The sequence below is a fragment of the Lissotriton helveticus genome, chromosome 9 (assembly GCF_964261635.1).
Source record: "Lissotriton helveticus chromosome 9, aLisHel1.1, whole genome shotgun sequence".
NCBI classification, from domain to species: domain Eukaryota; kingdom Metazoa; phylum Chordata; class Amphibia; order Caudata; family Salamandridae; genus Lissotriton; species Lissotriton helveticus.
In genome coordinates, this window is record NC_136070.1 from 1,235,393,720 (window position 1) to 1,235,411,665 (window position 17,946).

Consider the following 17,946-nt stretch of genomic DNA (forward strand, 5'->3'; position numbering starts at 1 on the left):
AAAGTCTGATTCAGCGACTCATACAATACACTCACACCCAGAGCAATTGCTTACTTCAAAATCTGTGCATATCTGCTAACTTACATTCCCTAAGCACCCAACCAGAATTCATGACCTCTTTTCCCACCAACCTCCTGCCCAACCAGACATCTGCATGTGGGTTGCGCCTCCCGCCGCCCCTGGGGCGTTCACTACAACACACACCATAGCAAGAGTCACTACTGTATACACCCACATCAACCACACCGGCCACTGACCAAATGTACCCACAGTAATAATTCAATACCTACACTTAGTTACCTAACCAATCCCTGTCCCTATGCTACACAACATGCGAAGTGCCCAACTTTTATTTCATCATCGTCTTAGACATAAGTGTGTCCCGTGCTATCCAACTGTCCACAAACAATTCCAGAACTACCTCTTCGGTCCCATTCTCACCTCAAATCACACTATCTGCACAAACATGCAGACACTCAAATGTCCATGTCAACCATTCATGGACCAGACTTCGCTTCTGCCCCTCTGCTGCTGCAGAGAAAATTCAATGACTTCCCCAGGAGGACACCTGGAGAAAGCGAAGGAGTGTTCCAAGCTCAGTTGATGCCCGGCATCCGTGCGGAGATGATTCTGTACATTTTAACCTTATCAACATGAACAACTTTCCCTGTACAATGCACGGAGGCTTTCATTAAAGTTCTTTTTAGTCTAGATGATCACGTAAGAGAAAGGCGTCTAAAGCACAAATATGTTCTATGGAGGATCATTCCTAGGAAACCTACCTCCCTTGGGTGGACAATGTATGTTACTAGCTTCCTACCAGCTTGTGAGGCTGCTGTACAAGGAATAGTGCACAAGACACTGCACTGGACAGTATAACGTTATCTAACTGTAGCAGTACTTCTCTGGGATGGACATCTTCGATAAAGTCACAAGTTGCACAGTGACTATACGAGTCTTGCAAGAAAACTCTAAAAAATCCTGGCGTTTGTAAGACTTGGTAGTTGAACAGCAACAAGTAGATCCAAACAAAACAGATTGACCAACAAGGACATGGATGGGCTACAACAAAAACAAAATCCACACTGACAGTAAATCAGCTGGATTATAAAGAGGTTAGAGAGATTAACCGAAGATCCCTTTCTGGAGAAAGTCCATTTAAACCCGCTTACCAGTTACTTTTCCATGTGTGCCGAACATCGTAATCCGTGATTGAATGTTTGTCTGCTTGTTCATCAAGGAAGTCGAACATATACTTGATGGCAAGCGGCAAGGCGCTACCACGGTGTGCAGTGCTGAATATCGTTTCAAATAAGTCATCTACAAACTTTTGTAAGGTACCCTGAAAAGAGAAAGGGAAACACAAAATGAGCTAAGGGGACCAGGATCAGTAACCCGCATCAAACATTTTTCGCCTGTCTTTTTCTTACTCATTTCGAGTGGGTTTAACTGAGTAACAGAAAAGTAAGATGGTCGAAAGAGGCGACACAGAGTTAGTACATTCAAGATGGCCGCTCTGGCTGTTCTAACTTTGTAACTCAACACCACCTCCTGCACAGGCTGTGCGGATAACCCTCCTCCAATGAAAAAGATTCATACAAGCAAGCACTGCCGGTTCAAGACGGGGATTCGTCAGAGATAGATCCACTTCTAATCCCAAAACTTTTATGTTCTTTGACTTGAGAGGCCCAGTAGCCATGGAAATGTATTCAGTATGAACATTTCAGGAAGCAAGAGGCAATTACAGAAAGCAGCCTTTTTATGCACAATCCTTTCTCTACAATGTCTCTTGCTGTAAACAACAAACAGGACAATAACTGCTTTCATCTCTGGCAATTATTTTATGGAAATATACTTGGGGTGCTACTCTCGAGTCTGCTGCAAAGGTTTATATTTTGATTAACCCCTGCCGTGCATGGCAGGAGGGTTGGCTTTACATGATAAAACATTACTTTATGTTAAAAAAAAGAACCTAGAAATTCACTGGAAAAAAAAAGAATCAAAGGTTAGAGTGACGCGGTATAGTTGGGAATTTTAACTATATCCTATCTTACATTTTTTTTTAAAAAGCTTAGAAGTACATTGTAAAAACCAAAGGTTAAAGAGACGTTATAGTTAGCAATTGTAATTGTATCCTATTTAACATTAATAAAAAAACCTTAGAAATGCACAAAAAAAATAACGTCAGAGGGATGATATAGTTAGATAAAAATGTATGTTAAAACATGCTGTTTTAAACAAAAACATGAAAAATGAAATTTACCAGTTTTACTGATCGCAAAGAACTCTAACTTGTGCCCTAAAGTAACTATTACTTGTGTCCTAACTATGCATTGCTAATTACCCTACTTATGACATCACTATGACATCTATGACATCACTATGACATCACTATGATCTATGACATCACTGATCACCTTGCTGAAACATCTGAAATTACATCATTGATGACAACACTGTGCATAGTGGGGGCGTGAGTTATAGTGCTTTAAGGCACGAGTTATAGTTCCTTGAGATAACTATAAATGGTCTATTTCAGTGGTTTTGTTTAAAACAGCATGTTTTAACTGACATTTTCATCTAAAGTCCCTTTAACCTTTGTTTTTTTCAGTGAATATATTAAACGCCATCAGTGGAATTCGAGAATCCAGCCTGCAGCTCACACTCCAACCTCATCATAGCAGAACCGCTATCTGATTAACTACTCTTTACTGACTAGGTGTTTTTAATGGCGAAAACATTGAAAAACACACCTGCAAGATTTCCTAAAAGCTTAATTATGCTGTAAATGGATTTTCATAAATGCTCTAAAGAGTCATGAGTCACAGAAACACAAAGAAAATAATTTCAAAAGTGCACAATAATGAAACCTTCAAAAACTAAAAAAGGACAAATGTACCCTCTCAATCCACAGGAACAATTGCTTTAATGACTGTTGCCATCTCGGTAATAGGAATATAACCTTCACCCTAGACCAATCTTAGATTCACTTTTCATGCTCTAACTGCTGTAAAACTGCAGCGAAGCGTCACAATTGTAGGTAGTAAGTCGAACTATTCGCTTTTTTTCTAGATTTGTTTTCAGAAAGTATGGCATAAGCACAACAAGTATTAAAATGCGTCCTTAATCAAAATGCATAACTACTGACGTTCTGCAATGAAAATGAACCCTATTACGGCAAATGGCGGACTTTCTTCTACCGCCATTAAACCTACCAGGAGACGCCACTTACCGTATGCACATGCATCGCAGTGGCCTTCTTGGCCACTATACGGAACAAAGCTATATTATATGCAGACCTTATACCTGTGTTTATAGGTTGCATAATTGATGCGTGTTTCCATATCCATGCACCAAGAATCGGGTTTCTTCCTGCCGGACGGACGCGGACCTCGACTGAAGGCGGCCATTACAGAACAATAGCCGTTAATTTGGGTCGTAGCCCATCGATTGCTTGGCCTCTCCGGGTCTACTAGCGCTGACGGTGAGCTGCTGCTAAATTACTACGTCAATCACAGCGGGAGCCGCCAGCACAAGGGAAATCATTTACTGCATTAACCGTAAAGCTGGGATACATTTTTGCTTTGTCAACAGGACTTGGGCAAGAACAGGCTTTCACGCTGCTCTCACGGCGGGCAAGCAGATTTTTGTCCAAAATTGCTTATTTAGATGAAGACAGAAGGGGTGGGGCTGGGCTTCCCTAAGGGTCTTCCACAGTAAGCAGCTAAAAGATGTGGCACCCCCGGTGTATGTAACTGGTAATGCAGCCATCTATATATAGCTTTGGGAAGTTGAGTAGAGTGGCTGCATGGCCCAATGCTAAATGTCAGTGGCTTAAGCTGTTGGGAAACAGATGACATCAATAAATGTAATGTGGCTTATCCACTTTGATTCTCAATTGTGCATGCAACTTCTAAACACCTGAATAAAAAGGGCAAATGTGGTGTTTGTGACAAGTGCAAATTGAAGGAGTTGAAAGCCTGTGGCAGTGCCGGATTCTCATGCTCCCACACAAAGGCGCGCACACACATACACACACACACACCCACACACACACACACTGACCTATCTCTTCTAAAACCCCAACAAGGTGGACATTGGACATATATGTACAACTCAAGACACAATATGTTAGCATAAACTTCACTAGATGAAATCAAGCTTTGATCAACAAGGGGATTGGATAAAAGGGAAACTGCAATCTATTAGTTTATTAGAAGCAATGTACACTTGCTATTCAGACACATAGTTTGAGGGAGGTGAGAAAGAGCACATCCAATGCACACAGGTATTACACAGTGTTGTGTGGTCCCTGGGTGCACCATCAGACTAAAGACTAAGCAGTATGGAGGAGAAAATAACAAGACAGCTGGACATTTCCATCAATTCACCCATGATCTAGACCAATCCCGTGTCAGGACATCCCTAACGCTGCTGCAAATAAGGAAAGAGTTGAAAACTCACCACTTTAAAGAACACTACACCACAAGGCATTAACCCTTGACAACCTATCTACATATATAAATAATTGGATACCCAGAGAATCCAATTGGTCAAACCCCAAGGAGTGATGCGATGAAGGGATGTGCATTACAAGCTGGCTTTCGTTTGGGACCATCTGGCCAGTAGTGTCAAGCCGGGTCTTGAGCATATGGCCTCTAGGAGCTTCAGAGTAAAGAAAGGAGAGATACAACCCTCTTGATAACAGGAGCAGCAAAGGAGGAAAGGCTTCAATCCACTACAGGGTTGTAAAAGGTTGCTTTAGCGCCTCATGTGCAGCTTTCCATTGTGTACTTGACGACAGCGAAGCTTTTCAATTTCTGCGCAGTGGTCCACGAGTACCTTTTCTATGTCCTTTGCTCGAAGTAGAAAGGGGGCATAAGCTGCGTTGCCTGGCAACTGTACATGACCGCCCAGCATCTGCAACCAACGCTTGCTGCTATTAACCGGGCGATGCTAGTGAGGAACTTATGTCTGCCTGAACCTATCTGACACGCCAGCAATTCGCGTCATTCTAAGATTAGATTTAATTGAATTAGATTTTTCATCACGTGAGGTTAATAATGGATTTTGTCAGGTAATAATTGCTTAGATACACTAGTGACATTAGAAAAAAGCGTGAGGCTCACTTCTGTTTTTTTGTAAGAGCAGGGTTAAAGATTCACTCTAGAAGTAATTTTGCCAAAGCACTGCCATCAAGAACTCAGCCTAAGATTCAAGTGCACAAGACCACAACTTTGATACCACACAGCAAATGCCCTACTGGAACTTGGCAACACCTTTTACAAAAATCAGGGCTGCCATGAAGTGCAGGGCCTTTAGGACTGCTGCACTATTCACTTGAGAAAAAGATGAGGTGCAGAACAGGTTGGCAGGTCGGTTCTAGAGTGAGTTGCTTGGATCCACCTGTCAAAGCCAATCGATCAGCACACGAGGTACACTCAGGAGGGTGGACTGCTACGAGAGCTCGCCATCCACCTCTTTTCCATCAACTTCCTTTTATCTTACCTTGGTGGCCAGCAGACGCGTCAGATAAATCTCCGACACCATCTTGCTGCCTCGGTCTCCTTCCCGCTGGTCCAGGTGATCATGGTTTTTCACCAGGTGCCAGAGTTTGGTGCCGCTCTCCAGGTCCGGCGTGATCATCGGCGTCCGGGACCGAAGACTGTCTGGGCTGCTGGCGGTTCGGAGCATGCTCTCTACAGGGGGGCAAAACAAGAGAGGGCAGGCATCAGAAAAGGGATGAAGGGAGGGTGAACATCACCACAAGATGGTAGTTTGATAGCAAGGTTGTCCATTTGCCCCAGCTTAGCAGGAGTACTTCACTGGGATAAACACAGACCCTCTAGACGCATTTTATGAAAAGCCCTAAAACCTCACTTATTTCATCACCTGCAATTTATGAGACCCCGCAGAGCTTACCCCCACACGTCTCTCCCTCCATCAGGTGCCTCCTGCTACAAGCTTATGGATTTATTAAAAGAAAATGATCCTGCTAGTACGCGGTACACAAATTAACACAATGATACACAATTACTTTGATATTCATGTCCCCGATCTCATGCCTTTTATTTTCTGGCCCACTGCCACCAGACAGCACACATGCATTTATTGTGGAGCCAGTGAGATACAATCAATTAACAGAAACCGGTCAAAGGGTCAAACTCTTCAAGGTGTGGGTCTGGCTCTTGTTGGTCATCTGTCCATTTAGATGGCGATCACTAATGGTTTGTGATGTGAGTGTGTATGGGCTTATGGTTGTGTGTGTGTATGGTGTGGGCATGGGTTTACTGTTGTGGGTCTGTGTACGGATTAGCAGTCTATGTATGGAGTGTGGTTTAGGTATTGTCTGTGCATGGAGTATATTTTGTTTTATCAAAGATGCATGCCTGTTTAATAAGGCCACACCTCTTTTGCACACCTCACTCATGTGGAGAACAGGAGAGGATCATTGAGTCTCTCCTAGAATAGGTGACTTGATCATGGAAAGAATATTTTCAAATGATGATTTATCTTCAGAGAGACCCACCTAGACCCCACAAATAATTTTGGACTGGACGCAATAACAGTTCTCCAACAGCAAATCTAAGTACCACTGTATCATCACCCTGCCCCATTGGCAATCAGTTTCGTTACGTTTATTTTTGGGCTGATGTTACTTTATTACACATTGATCTAGATTGAGTATGGCTGGGGCGAAGAGGCACAGAACTGAATTTCGCATTATTACATTTTTTCCGGTACACGCGAGAGCCTACCCACATACAGTGCACACATTAAAGAGACACGACCAGTGTGGCATACGTTTCTCTGGAAAAAGAAGCACAGATGAGCAGGAAAATGGGTGAAAGCCTCCAAATCATGAGAACTCCCGTGTCCCTGCCCTCTGCCAAAGGGTGCATGTGCACATGCCTCCGGACAAGCACGCCACGACCAATCTGAACAATTTGCCAGAAGTTGTCTTCATCTCCTTTACCAGGGCGTTCCCACGTAAATGGTGCTAGCTCCCATGTCCCAGCTCTTCAGCGGCACTGATCCTTCTGTAGACTCTTCTGAATGAGAGATCATGAGCAGCTGGACCCACTAGGCATTGATATGGAAGCGGTGAAGAGTAAAGCCATTCAGGGAGGCGAAGACGACCTTCTGGGGGCGTCCACCAAGCAAAGTAAAAGATGCTGCATAGATCAGGACATTTGGTTGTTGCTGGAAAACAACTTCGCACCAACAGCTTGATAGAGTTGGGCAAAGATGCATATTTTCTGCAATTTCTCAGTAAATCAAAACAGAGAAGTAAACAAAAGCATAATGAAAATATTTCCTTCCAGAATCCAACCATTTTCTTGAATGGAAAAGATTGTAGGTGGAGCAGCCATTTAAGAAGGATACAAGGCAGCGGGTGATTTCTTTGAAAAGGTAAGGAATATGCTACTTACCAGTATGCATCTGTTCTTGGCATAGAGGGCTGCAGAGTGGTACATTTATGAATAGATCGCCATCTGGTGTTGGGCTCGGATGATTGCACTTTGTTTTTCTTCTGGAGAAGTCTTTGTCGTCATAGGTGACTCCTCCTCTCGGTGTTAGTGCGCATGGGCATCGGCTCCATCCTTAGATTGTTTTGCCATAGTAGGGTTAGATGGAGTAGTGTAGTGTAGTACATAAAGATATGCCCATGTAAATGTATCTAAATAAGATAATGTTGGGACAGACACAGGTTTCCGGGGAGGCAGGGAGGGCATGTACCACTCTGCAGCCCTCTATGCCAAGAACAGATGCATACTGGTAAGTAGCATATTCCGTTCGAGGCATATGGGCTGCAGATGGTACATTTATGAATAGATTGTACAGCAGTTACCTCCCTAGCGGTGGTCACCAGTGTCTGTCGCAACTGTCTGAAATAGAGTTTTTAATACAGCTTGGCCCACTCTGGCTTGTTGTGCAGCCTGTACATCAACACAGTAGTGCTTTGTGAATGTATGTGGTGTAGACCAAGTTGCTGCTCTACATATGTCATCTAGGGGAATGTTCCCTAAGAATGCCATAGATGCTCCTAGTTTTCTTGTGGAATGAGCTCTAGGAGGAACAGTTAATGTTCTCTTTGCTTTAATGTAACATATTTGTATACATCTTACAATCCATCTTGCGATGCCTGCTTTAGAGATAGGATTGCCCTTATGTGTTGGGGAAAATGCTACAAATAGTTGTTTAGTTTTCCTGAAGTCTTGTGTTCTTTCTATGTAGTACAAAATGGCTCTTTTAACATCTAGTGTATGTAGAGCCCTTTCTGCCACCGTCTGTGGCTTTGGAAAGAAGACTGGTAATTCCACTGGCTGATTGATGTGGAATGCTGAAATTACTTTAGGCAAGAACTTTGGGTTTGTTCTAAGAACCACTTTATTCTGGTGTATCTGTAGGAATGGTTCTTGTATTGTTAATGCCTGTAACTCGCTTACTCTTCTGAGTGAGGTAATGGCTATAAGGAATGCCACCTTCCATGTAAGGAATTGTATTTCGCACCTATGCATAGGTTCGAAGGGTGGCCCCATTAGTCTGGTGAGTACTACGTTGAGGTTCCAGACTGGGGAAGGTGGTAATCTTGGTGGAATGACTCTTTTAAGACCTTCCATGAATGCTTTTATCGCTGGTACTCTGAACAGTGATATGCGCTGCCTGTTTTGTAGGTATGCTGCTATAGCTGCTAGATGTACTCTGATAGATGTGTACGCTAGATTACATTGCTGTAAGTGTAACAAGTAGCAAATAATCTCCCTTGTTGATACGTCTAGAGGGTTGATATTGTTATTAGTACAGTGTATAGCAAACCTCTTCCACTTAGCTGCATAGCATGCTCTGGTGGTTGGACGTCTCGCTTGTTTAATTATTTCCATGCAATTTGGGGGGAGATCTAAGTACCCAAATTCTAGGATTTCAGGAGCCAGATCGCTAAGTTCAATTGAGTTGGATCTGGGTGCATTATTTCTCCATGGTTCTGTGTAAGGTGCATGGGTAGAATTCGTAGCTTTTGATGTGGCACTTGTGAGAGTTGCAGGAGTGTGGTGAACCACGGCTGTCTTGCCCACGTGGGTGCTACTAGTATCATGGTCATTGAATGTTGTTGCAGTTTCCTGACCACTAATGGGATTAGTGGGAGAGGGGGAAAAGCGTATGCAAATTTGTTGGACCAATTTATCCATAACGCATTGCCCTGCGACAGGTGATGTGGGTACCTGGACGCGAAGCTTTGGCATTTTGCGTTCTGATGAGTGGCAAATAGGTCTATCTCTGGTTGTCCCCATCTTTGGAAGAATGGCTGCAGTATTTGTTGGTGCAGTTCCCATTCGTGTATTTGTTCCGACTGTCTGCTTAAGATGTCTGCTATCTGGTTTTGAACTCCTGGTAGGTGTTCGGCTAACAGATAGATGTTTTGAGGAATGGCCCATCTCCAAATTTCCTGTGCTAGTCTGGATAATTGGAGAGAGTGCGTCCCCCCCTGTTTTTGAATATAATACATTGCTGTCATGTTGTCTGTTCTGATCAGGACTGCTTTGTGGATAACATGTATCTGAAAGGCTTTCAATGCTAGAAACACTGCCAGTAGTTCTAGATAGTTGATGTGCAGTGTTCTTTCCTGCACACTCCACCTTCCTTGTACTGTGTATTTGTCCATATGTGCTCCCCATCCGGTGAGCGATGCGTCTGCTGTTATTGTCACCTGTGGAATTGGCTCTAGGAACGACCGCCCCTTGGTAATGTTTGTTCTGTTCCACCACTTCAGAGAGCGGTGTGTGCGGTCGTCTACCAACACCAGATCCGTAATCTGTCCTTGAGCCTGATTCCACTGTGTCGCTAAGCATTCTTGTAGCGGACGCATTTGTAGTTTTGCATATGGTATTAGCAGTATGCAGGATGACATCATGCCTAATAGCTGCATGAACACTCTTGCTGTTAGTGAGTGTTGTGGCTGAAATCTCTGAATGATTGTAAGCATTGCTTGGACTCTGATTGGGTTGGGGTACACTTTGGCTTTTTCTGTGTCTATGGTAGCCCCCAGATATTGTTGAACTTTGTTTGGTTGTAGGTGTGACTTTGTGTAGTTCACCGTGAACCCTAGCTGGTGTAGTAGCTGAATTGTCTTTTGTGTGTGTTGCAGACACTCCTCTTGCGACCTGGCTTTTATTAGCCAGTCGTCCAAGTATGGGAAGACATGAATTTGTTGTCTTCTTAGGTGAGCTGCTACCACTGCCAGGCATTTTGTGAACACCCTTGGTGCCGTCGTGACACCAAATGGGAGGACTTTGAACTGATAATGTTGTCCTTCTACCACAAACCTGAGGTATTTCCTGTGGGCTTTGTGAATAGGGATATGAAAGTAAGCGTCTTTTAGATCCAGTGTAGAAAGAAAGTCCCCTTTCTTCAGTAAAGGAAGTACTTGTTGGAGCGTGACCATGTGGAAATGTTCCGAATTTATGTATGCGTTGAGAGGTCTTAGGTCCAGTATTGGCCTTAGAGACCCGTCCTTTTTGGGGATTAGGAAGTATAGGGAGTATACTCCTGTTCCCTGTTGGTGCTGTGGAACCTTCTCTATGGCATGCTTTTCTAGCAGGGATATTACTTCCTGTTTTAACAGTGTCAGGTGATCTTGTTTCATTGGACGCTGTTTGGGGGGGATGTTTGGTGGGGTAGCTGTGAGTTCTAGGCAATAACCATGTTGGATAATTTGTCTTACCCACTTGTCTGATGTGATGTTTTCCCAGACAGGTAGGAACTGTGATAGGCGTCCCCCTACCGGTGTTATATGGTCTGGGGGAAGCTCTATGAAGTCACTGTTTTGGGGTTGGAGAGTTGCGGTTGTTGTTGTTTCCGCGACCTCTACCCTTGTTGTTGTTACCCCTGTATCCACCTCTAGAATTACCTCTGGGTGATGTAGGTGTAAAAGAGGTTTGCTGTTGGTTTGTACCTGTACTTTTGGATCCTCCTCTATAGGTGGATCTACGAAAGGAACCTCTTTGTGTCGGCTGTTGCAATGCTCCCATTGATTTAGCCGTTTCTGTATCCTTTTTCATTTTTTCTAGGGCCTCATCTGTCCCTGTGCCAAAAAGTGTTTTCCCATCAAAAGGTTGGTTAAGTAATGAGGTTTGTACCTCTTGTTTGAATCCTGACACTCTGAGCCATGCATGTCTCCTTAACATGATGCTTGTATTTGTCGACCTTGCCGCAGTTTCTGCCGCGTCTAGGGCGCACTTTATTGAAGTGTTAGTAATTAACTTCCCTTCTTGTATAAGTTGATCAGCTCTCTTTTGATGTTCTTTAGGGAGATGTTTGATGAGTGTTTCTAACTCATCATAATGCGCTCTGTCATACCTTGCAAGTAGTGCTTGCGTATTAGCTATGCGCCAACTGTTTGCCGCTTGAGATGCTACTCTCTTGCCAGAGGCATCTATTAGTTTAGACTCTTTGTCAGGAGGTGGCGCTTCTCCTGTAGATAAAGAGTTTGCTCTCTTGCGAGCGTTTGTGACCACTAGTGAGTCTAGAGGAATTTGTCCCTTAATGTATATTGGGTCTTTTGGAGCTGCCCTATATTTTTTATCAATTCTTGGGTTCAATACCCTAGCCCTCACTGGGTCTTTGAATATCTCTGATGTATGACTGAGAAGGCCTTTTAGCATTGGTAGTGTTCCTGATGTTTTTTGTGCAGTAGGTAGTGTCTCTAATAAGAAGTCCTGTACTAGAGGTTCTGTATGTAGGTCTACCTTATGAAATGTTGCTGCTCTAGTAATGAGTTGTGCAAACCCAGTATTGTCATCAGGAGGTGAAGGTTTTGAGGGATATGACTCAAGGTCGGTATCATTACCTGATCCCACATTATACTCCTCCCATGGGTCTGCCTCCTCTGGGATTGTGTCCTCATCATCCCCAGGGTGTCCCCCCTCCCCTGTGTCACTCTCTCCATCTGTTGTAGGTGTAGATGGACGTGTGGGAGGAATATCTGGCCTATTGTGAGGAAGAGGCGAAGATGGTGTGTGAGGTTTGGGAGAAGGGGGAGGAGTTGTATTCGTCCCCATTGTTCTCTTCTTTGGATGAGCCTTGTCGTCCAAATGTTCATGTTTCCTCTTTTTAGGTAGTTCTGTGACTACCTTGCCAGTCTTTGGGTCAATAAACAAAGTCTTCTGTTTAGGATCCGTTCCGTGTTCCTGTGTCGGTACCGCAGTTTTCGGTTCCGAAAGGTGTTTTTTCTTTGAAATGTCCATTTGTATTTTCGGTGCCGAAGTTTTGTTCGGATCCGACTTCTTCGGTATCGAAGATGTCCCCGGTGTCGAGGGTGTTTTCGGCGCCGAAGCGTGCTTCGGTGTCGACATGGACTGCTTCGACTTCGAGCTTTCCTTGACCTGGTGCTTCGGTGTCGATGTGGTCGGTTTATCGGAACCGGAACCACTATGATGGGGGACCGAGTGTTTCGGTTTCTGTTTCGTTGTCGGGCTCGAAGGCGGGGCGTTGGAAACTGTTTTCGGTTGTCTGACCGGGCTCGAGGGCGGGGTCGACACTGTGCGGGGTCTGTTTTTCGGTAAAGGGACGTCGTCACTCACGGTTTGTTGGACGTCGATTTCCTCGACGTCGGACTCGTCCGCTTCTGACCCCGCCTCGTCGGCCTCTTCTTCCTCCTCTTCTGGGTGCTGGTCCTCGAACAGCTCCGGGATTGCTTGTGACTGCATTCTCGATACCTCGTGTCTTCGGGCTCGACGGTTTCTAATCGTCGACTTTGACGAGAACGCTGCACAGGCCTCACAGTCCCTGGATTCGTGTTCAGGGGACAAGCAGAGGTTGCACACTTCGTGTAGGTCCTTGTGTGGGAACTTAGCACCACACGTTGGACATTTTTTGAATGGAGTCCTTTCCATGGACCCCGGGCTGGACTACGTCGAGTTTCTCGTAGTCGTCGTCCTTCGAATCGCGTCGGTATGGAGTGAAGTCGCGTTCGATAACGATACCGTCGATTTGGAAAGGAATACGCGCCGGTTATAACCTTCTTTGTTGAAGTCGGTCCGGAGCGCTTCGATCCTCATCCGAACCCGATGGCGGAAAAAAACAATCTAAGGATGGAGCCGATGCCCATGCGCACTAACACCGAGAGGAGGAGTCACCTATGACGACAAAGACTTCTCCAGAAGAAAAACAAAGTGCAATCACCCGAGCCCAACACCAGATGGCGATCTATTCATAAATGTACCATCTGCAGCCCATATGCCTCGAACACAACATTTACAACTAAACTTCATCTCCGCGGGGAATCATAACGCGGTAGTTATCACGACCGTGTTGTGATTCCGCATACCATTACTCCGCCAGTCGGACCAACGACTTGCGGAGGGGGTGGGGGAGGTGTTGGATTTAAAATCAAACACCTTCTCTAGTGTCCGCACAGACTGGAGTTGGAATAGTAAATTATACTATTCCAACTTCCAGCGCCCCCCTCCGCAAGTCGTTGTTCCGACTTGCGGAGTAATGGTATGCGGAATCACAACGCGGTCGTGATAACTTCCGCGTTGTGAATGATTCCCCGCGGAGAAAAAGAATGCGGGATTGGATCATATATTCCTTTGAAAATCGTGATACATTATTTCTGTAAAGGAATCCCAGAAGAAATCAGAGGCTAGAGTCGAAGCACAGCTTACAAACTTTTGAAAGCCGGAGTTCAGAAAAGAAAATAGCCGTAAGAGCATTGGAATAGTAGTTTTCTTACCCACCACTTGCACCCGTACATGTCCGGCTAGTCTTAACACAAGATTCCAACAACGAACAGATAATCAAAAACGACCTGCCTCACAATACTTAGAACTGCTTATATTTCAACCAAACCACATGTCTGAAGTTCCTTCCTCGTCCACTACACCAGGTATCTTCTCCAAAGTACATTTCTTGTATTGGTGGTGCGACACCATGACACCTTGACACCTTGCGGCTACTTCACATGCTGTTGGAAGGCTGGACATCTCGTGCGACTATCCTTTTCCATACGCGTAGAAGGGTTGCATGAACCAGAGGTTGACGGTGAGCAGCAGCAATACTGGGTCGCCTCGATGGGGTTGTACTAGATGCCGGATCATGGCCCAAGCCTAGCAAAGAACCAGGGGTAATAATGGGAAAAGAGGCGTGCCTGATCCATGTCTTGTAGACCGATGGTTGACTGAACGAAGCAGCTCTCAGTTCTTTCCTGAATCTAAGGTAGTACTACTAGTTTTTCAGCGCCAGGTGTTGAGCTTTCTAGAATGTATTCGTCTATATCTTGTCTATTTTGACCAGTGTAAAGGATGCATCGGATCGCGACAAGGGCTATTTTGAAATGTCTACAAGTAAGCTTGTGAACTGAAGCTTTAATCTCGCAGCACACATTTCACCCTTTCTGTTCATACTCTTTAAAGTTCATTGAGCAGCCCTCCATGAGGAAACAATTTCCAGCTGTAATGATGGATTCAGGAACTACATTATTGACGACTTACAGGGCTTGGTCCCCCTGAAGTCTTCCTATAGAGAATCTTAAATGTACTGCTTGAATTTCATTACGAGACAACAGCAGGGTTATATTCTTGGGGATACTTTTTCAGACCGAAGCACAGTGCTGCCTGACTCCTCTATCGTCAGCACAGATTTTTGGGGTGCAGTCACTTGTAGAGGATATTAGGCCAGTGTGTTTTGAAAGAAGAGCCAAGAAACGGAGGGTAAAGACTGCTGGTTTGTGGAGGCGCGGGTGCATCACTTGAGTAGATTAAGCTGTAAGGCCATATAAGTCTCAGCCTCTGACCACCATGTGTACGTTGTGCGTACCTACAAGGTGCACATAAGTCAGAGTCGATAAGAACCTAGGTTAAGCAGCAGGCTAAAACACGTCTCACCCTCTGGCTAAGGTGTTTAGGTTATACGTACCTACAAGGTGTACGTAGGTAAGAGTTGAGAAGAACCCAAATTAAGCAGCAAGGTCAAACAAGTCTCAGCCTCTGGCTACTATGTTTACATTGTACGTCCCTACAAGGTGCACATAGGTCAGAGTCGAGAAGAACCTAAGTTACGCCGCAAGGTCAAACACGTCTCACCCTCTGGTCAACCTGTTTACGTACCTACAAGGTGTACATGGGTCAGAGTCGAGAAGAACCTAAGTTACGCAACAAGGTCAAACACGTCTCACCCTCTGGACAAGGTGTTTAACGTTATTCATACCTACAAGGTGTACGTAGGTAAGAGTCGAGAGGAACCTAACTTAAGCAGCAAGCTCAAACACGTCTCACCCTCTGGTCAAGGTGTTTACATTATATATACCTACAAGGTGTACGTAGGTAAGAGTCGAGAAGAACCTAAGTTAAGCAGCAAAGCCAAAAAAAGTCTCACCCTCTGGCTACCATGTTTACATTGTACGTACCTACAAGGTGCACATAGGTCAGAGTCGAGAAGAGCCCCAATGTTCCCAGCTTTTTTATTTTTACAGGTTTGGTGCCTGTACTCCAGATGGGTCCCTGTCTGCTCAGCTTCCCAGCCGGCAGGGGTCGTTCTGTGGCGGGCATTCCTGTGACTTGTGCCCAAGGAACTCCAAGACTCACACAAACAGTACTCAAAGGATGCTGTGGGAAAGCCAAGTTAGTGCTGTTCATAATAGCAAAATGGCTGCTGCATTACAGAGACCATGTAGTGAATGATGTCAACAGGTTTCAGAGCCCAACCAAATAAAGACAGGGAACCCCTATTGTTGGCTATTGTTGATGATGCAAAATTGGGTAAGAGAACAAGCATCTTTTTCACTGGATGTTGATTTTTTCCATTAAAAGTGCCCATATCCAATGTGGCAGTCACACCACACTGTCTTAGACCAATGCAGAAGGAAAAAGCCGAGCTGGCATCCAGCTGAGCATCCTTCCCGCCATGCACAGCGCTATTTAAAGCCCACCAGGCACGTGGACTCGGGCCCCGGGATGCTGGCCTGCCGCAGTCATGACATTTTCAAGCCAATTATGATTCACATAATGAATTTCAGCATCACCATAAATTTCCCTTGATTTGAAATGAATTCCTCTGGTTTAATTAGAGACACTGAATAGAAAATGTATTTGACCTCAACACTGTCCTTTGAATGAAAGCAAACAACTGTCAAGCAACTTCTGAACACGGAGGGCATGTCAAGCACTGCACTGCCTGCACTAGGAGGGTGGGCGAGCGCTGCCTCTGCTGAGAGCGAAGGCAGTGGCGCTGCGCTGTAGAGGGGAGAGGAGGACGCTGCCGAGAGCAGAGCCCGGGAAGCTTCCCTGGGCCGCGAGCAGAGCCCCGGGCGCTGCCACGGGCCGCAAGCAGAGCCAGGGGTGGCGCCACACCCCGAGAGTAGAGCTCGGGGCGCTGCCATGGCCCGGGAGCAGAGCTCGGGGCGCTGTCGGAGCCCGAGAGCAGAGGCCGGGGAGCTGCCAGAGCCCGAGAGCAGAGCCCGGGGCGCTGCCACAGCCCTAGAACAGAACCCGGGGGGCTGCCACGACCCGAGAGCAGAGCCCAGGGCTCTGCCACGGCCCGAGAGCAGAGCCCGGGGCGCTGCCACGGCCCGAGAGCAGAACCCGGGGCGCTGCCACGGCCCGAGAGCAGAACCCGGGGCGCTGCCACGGCTCGAGAGCAGAGAACAGGATGCTGCCACGGCCCGAGAGCAGAGCCCGGGATGCTGCCACGGCCCGAGAGCAGAGCCCAGGATGCTGCCACAGCCCGAGAGCAGAGCCCGGGATGCTGCCACGGCCCGAGAGCAGAGCCCGGGATGCTGCCACGGCCCGAGAGCAGAGCCCGGGATGCTGCCACGGCCCGAGAGCAGAGCCCGGGATGCTGCCACGGCCCGAGAGCAGAGCCCGGGATGCTGCCACGGCCCGAAAGCAGAGCCCGGGTTGCTGCCACGGCCCGAAAGCAGAGCCCGGGTTGCTGCCACGGCCCGAAAGCAGAGCCTGGGGCGCTGCCATGGCCTAAGAGCTGAACCTGGGGCACTGCCACTGCCCGAGAACAGAGCCCTGGGTGCTGTCGCGGCCGAGAGCAGAACCCAGGGCGCTGCCACGGCCCGAGAACAGAGGCCTGGGCGCTGCCACGGCCCGAGAACAGAGGCCTGGGCGCTGCCACGGCCCAAGAGCAGAGCCTGAGGCGCTGCCACGCCCCGAGGGAAGAGCCCGGGACGCTGCCACGGCCTGGGAGCAGAGCCCAGGGAGCTCCCAACATCAGATGCGGCAACGGGACTGCTTCCACTAACAGACCAAGCAGGGACAGCCCCCACCCCGTAGAGAGCAGACGTTTGGGAGCCAGTCTTTGCAGAGTTGGGCGACTACCCTCACTGCTGAGACACAAACTGGGGTGCCAGTGGCTGCCTCTGTGTTTCTGAGCACACAATTGGGGGGTGGGGGGGTCTGTGTCCACCGCCAAGCATACACGAGGTGGGGGGACCAAACAAGGGCACTGCCTCTACTGGGAGTAGAAAGAATGCTGCAAGAGCTGACCCCACTGCAATGAATCCCCTGAGAGCAAACAGCAGCCATACTGACCTGTCTCTACCAAAATCAAACTGGGGACCTGCCTCACTATGTCAACTAAGAGCAGAGAGGTGTGCTGCCTGGCCTGGTACTACCACACCGCCTCTACTGACAGTGCAGCACATGCGTCCAAGGCCCGGGTGCAGGCAGGAAATCTGTTTCGGGCCACAAATTTGTACTCGGCTGACTTATTGAAGAACAATGCTTGTTCCACCAAAGTTACTGTTCTTATCAGTTTTATAGAGGCAAGGTTCACTGATGCAACAAGTTAGACCTGAAGTGCCCACATTGAGGGTACCAGCCTTAACAAGGGATGGCAGACTGACGTCATCAACTCACAGGGTCCTGCTCGCCGCGATAACCCAATCAAACCTCACGACTCAAGACAAGTTGAACGCAGATTGCATGGAACCAGTGAGTG

At 46.7% G+C, this 17,946-nt stretch overlaps 1 protein-coding gene across 2 annotated transcripts in view; it reads right to left on the reverse strand.

The window, feature by feature from the left end:
- PLXNA1 (plexin A1) overlaps positions 1-17,946 on the reverse strand; it is a 589,805-nt gene that overhangs the window by 19,185 nt on the left and 552,674 nt on the right. For both annotated transcript variants that reach the window (XM_078661729.1, XM_078661728.1), the window contains 2 exons: positions 5,509-5,699; positions 1,173-1,342 (listed from right to left, as the gene is read on the reverse strand). In XM_078661729.1, the coding sequence (XP_078517855.1) occupies positions 1,173-1,342; positions 5,509-5,699 (361 nt within the window). The remainder of the gene's footprint in view (positions 1-1,172; positions 1,343-5,508; positions 5,700-17,946) is intronic.